The sequence below is a fragment of the Adiantum capillus-veneris genome, chromosome 18, assembly GCF_014529385.1.
Source record: "Adiantum capillus-veneris isolate H3 chromosome 18, ASM1452938v2, whole genome shotgun sequence".
Taxonomy (NCBI): domain Eukaryota; kingdom Viridiplantae; phylum Streptophyta; class Polypodiopsida; order Polypodiales; family Pteridaceae; genus Adiantum; species Adiantum capillus-veneris.
The window spans coordinates 17,024,094-17,028,139 of NC_140948.1; the positions used below are offsets into that span (position 1 = coordinate 17,024,094).

Here is a 4,046-nt window from a genome sequence, read left to right on the forward strand (position 1 = left end):
ACTCGTTACTATTATTTTCAAAACCATTTTCCATGTCCAGCATAAATTGAACTCGTTACTATTAACCTGGCAAAGCATAAATTGAAAACGCTATTTCCAGCAACTATTAACCTGGCTTGCGAAGAGATGATGATTGCTTCCAAAGACGATTGCAATGTGCTAACTGCTGTTGAAGGCGATGAGCAAAGGCAATGGAAGGCAACGGCATACAAGAGTGGGTATCTCACCTCAAACAGGGCGCAACTGCAGTATAATGCAGTGTAGCAGTTGCATGCGATATGGAATTAGCTTAGTAAGTAAGAATGGCTAATACTTGCATGCGATATGAAAGCTGAAAGCTGCTGTAATGAAGCGTTGCAGGGGATGACAATGGAGAAGCAAGTTTGGGCATGCGACTAAAGTAGCCGGGAGAGGCAAAGTAGGCCGTTGCCAAGAGTACGCGCTGATTGGTTGAGGGGAATGGCTTCGCGCTTGTTGGGAGAGGTGGGGCGTGGGCTACAACGGCCAGCCAGCCACTTGCCGGCCCAAAAAAGCATACGCCACGTCATTAGTCGGCCCTGCCCGATTCCTTTTGGCTGGCTGGCCGGGCCAGTTGTGCTCGTGCTAAGAGAATTTAGGTCGAGCGGCGCTCATACCGTTTGCCTTGCTTTGGATCCCCGTGTCTCGAGGGTCTCCGCTGCTGCGGGCAATGAAGGTGTCGTACGAGCATGCGGTCAAGTATCACATCTGGCCGGCAGTCTCTGCGCTCACGCTCCTGACTGCACATAGGCCTAGTGTGCTCTACATCGTTTACTGATCGAAGGAGCGCAGCCTAATATAGATATTGTATATCATGATAATTAGAGCAACTGCTTACGAGAATCTAATTATTTTGTCTTCACTGTCATGTCATGAACATATGATGGACTTGGTAGATACTCGAATGGGTGACAGAACGAGAGAGGTGCTCCTTGGTAGCAGGGCTGGGGGCTTGGCTGGCTGGGTTGTTGATGTGGGTAACCTCCCTCTCCTACTTCCGACGGAGGTGGTACGAGATCTTCTTCAGCGTGCACCACCTCTACGTGGTGTTTCTCCTCTTCTGGCTCTACCATGTCATGTACACCATTCACTTCTTCATTGTGCCGGTCCTTCTTTTTGTCATCGATCGCTTCCTGCGCATGGTTCAGTCCAGACAGTCCGTGGATGTGCTGTCCGCTACAGTGCTGGAGTCCGGTGCCATTCAGCTCCGCATTGCTACAAACCTTGAAAGCACTGGAGGTACGTACGCCGTTAAAAATTCTGTAAATATATTCACACAAACCATCATGCTATGGATTACACCCAAAGTGGCATGCTCAATTGAAAACAGCAAAAGGCCAAGTTTAAACCATACTAGTACTTATTCTCTTATAACTACCATGCATTGAACAGTTGGTACCTTGGCTTTCCTAGCCTCTCCAAAGTAATGAAACTGCAATCGCACTTCTTCAGTGTCACGTCCACGCCTTTGGATGAGAAGCCTGAGCTCTCCATAGTGATCAAGCCTTTAGGAAAATGGACTAGCAGTCTCCACAGCCAGCTTCTTAAGTCTGCCGATGCCAGTGGTCGCACCGGAGGTGGTTGTCCTTTCTCTTTCAAAGCAGGAATTGAAGGACCTTATGGAGACGAGACAGACCTCTTTTTGAGGTACTGTGTGATTTACCGCTAGATTATTACTGGGTGGGTGTGTGTGTGTGTAAATAGACAATCAGCTCCACTCTAAACACGTTTTGAAATGCAATACAGGTACAAGACTCTTGTGATTGTTGGAGGTGGCATTGGTCTCACTCCTTTGCTTGCCATGCTTTGCGACGTTCTACATAGACAGAGGCGTGGACAAGGCGCTGCCTCGTTGCCCACTTCCATCCACCTCTACCACTGTGTGCGAAAGCCGGAGGAGCTCTGCGTTCTCAACAGCATCGACCCCCACCAGATTTCACCTGGATATGAAAAGATTTGCGGTTAAATTTCGCCCAAATGAAAAGCGGGGGCTGTGCATACACGTCTCGGCCTTTGTCACCTCCGCCTCACTCTCTGATTATAGGCATATGCGCATGCTTCAGGCCTCAGGTGAGTATTCACTGCCAGATCCTTCCCTTCAAGAAACGCTTGATCTGGCCCTATCACCATTTCTCCTGCACGTACAAGGGGCAATGGAAAGAGTGATGATGTCGATGCGATGAATGGCCCTATCACCATTTCTCCTGCACGTACAAGGGGCATCAAAGGCATCTCGAGTGTGAGCACCAAAGGCAGGTCCAGCAAGGTGGCCGTCACAATGTTGGCATCCATGGCGGGGTTCTACATTTTGTGGGGTCTTTCCAATGTGTACATCGTCAAGCATCTCCGAAATGACTTCCCAACCAACTTCACTCGTGCGCATATCGTGGTGGCATCCATGATACTTGGTACAACCATCTTCGGAGGTGTTATTGTCTTAGCTTGGTGGCTCTCTTCGACGAAGGCTTCCAGCAGTGCAACACCTCCTGACTCGCGAAAAGTTGGTATTGCGAGCAATTCTCCTTCTCCTGCTCCTCCTCATCATGACCAACTTGCACACCAGCTTCAACCCATCGTCCGCACGCGTCTGGATGAAGAAAACATAGCCGCCGCATCTCCTTGGAGTGGGACTCTCCGCCTTTGTGTTGATGGCTGGAAAGTGGCAGTGTTAGCAGTAGCTGACCCGCCTACAAGCTATGCTTATATGGTGGGCAGCTGAACTGGGGCACGCCCCCATCAGTTCTACACTTATAAAGGCAACTAACTGTATGCACGATGATGAGAGGAAGGACGTATATTATGACTCACAGCGGCCTTGTAAGGCTCAACTTGGGATCAGAATGGTATCTCTCTTCGAGTTCCCCGAAGTCCAGTTTGGTGAGGCGGCCATAGCCGTAAAGCACTAGAAAGAGCACGCCTACAATGGCCAGCGCCTCTGCCGCCGTCAGCACTCCGAAAGGGTTCCACCACCCGGTTCGGACCACCAAAGGGTACGTCGTGACAACGCTTGGGCGAGCGGGCCTGGTAGCGTGGGCGGACTGCGCTCCGGAAAATTCCGAGCCGCTTTTTCGCTCCAAGGACCTGCAGGTTGATGCAGTAATCAATGCCATGACACATTGGTTTACGATCATGACTACAATATTCCCGTAAAATTCCGAGAGCGACAGCTGGTCCACATACTTGATTTTTTTCCTGACCTCTATCAGTCCGAAACTGAGAAGCGCCACCACAACGACAGGACAACGACAGGCATGGCCTGATATATGATTACCAGACTTGCGATGCAGCAATATCATTAGCAGCGTCACTGTGTCCTTATAGTAATTTACCGCTTTAGGGGACGTAGAACTGCAGGAGCAGCATATACAACATACAATAAGAAGCGATCGGAGAATTTATATTTACCGTATTTGCCATCCACTCGAAAGAATCGAGAGGGCCTCTGCTCTCCTCGAGCCTGTCGAAGTACTTGGGGCTTGGTCCTTCATGGGCTCCGACGACACCAGCCACCAGCACAGCCACAAGAGGCTAGCTGCGCACATGACGCTCTGCAGGGCATGCTTGGCGATGATGAGAAGCCGAAGCTGCGCCTCCATAATATCAATGAAAATTGTACCCGGCCTGTCTGGCGTGCGCCTCCTGCTGCTCCGTTGATCGACTCCTGGGGTCACATCACATGCAGCGCCAGTACTGTCCGTTCTAGCGTACTGCAATTATAGATGTAGCATGAAAAAAGTGGCCAGCAGCTTGTGCCCGCCACACGAGAACACCGAATGAGCCTTATACAGACTATACTGCAGATAAAGTAATTAGTAATAAGGAAACAAGATGGATATTATTCTCGCAAGCCTATTACGCCGTCGGCCGCCAGCTCCTTGAGCGGTTCCACTGCTCCAGCCAGGGACCAGCGGCCAGCCCTAGGGCCAGGGCCTAAACTTCTTAGAAGGCTGCAACCCGGGGGTTTTAACCCTTCTACCGTTCTACGGTGGAAGGTGCACACCCCCAAAAATGGGAGACTATCCAAGCCA

General features: G+C 50.4%; 1 protein-coding gene across 1 annotated transcript; it reads left to right on the top strand.

Annotated features, from left to right (window-relative positions):
* The first annotated feature begins 974 nt into the window (after nt 1-974).
* Nucleotides 975-2,737, top strand: LOC147435291 (ferric reduction oxidase 6-like). The gene is made up of 5 exons (XM_086487938.1): nt 975-1,268; nt 1,376-1,665; nt 1,765-1,974; nt 2,006-2,092; nt 2,167-2,737. Exons 1-5 carry the CDS (start codon nt 990-992, stop codon nt 2,735-2,737), a joined length of 1,437 nt encoding a protein of 478 aa, XP_086344064.1. The 5' UTR covers nt 975-989.
* Nucleotides 2,738-4,046: the final 1,309 nt, after the last annotated feature.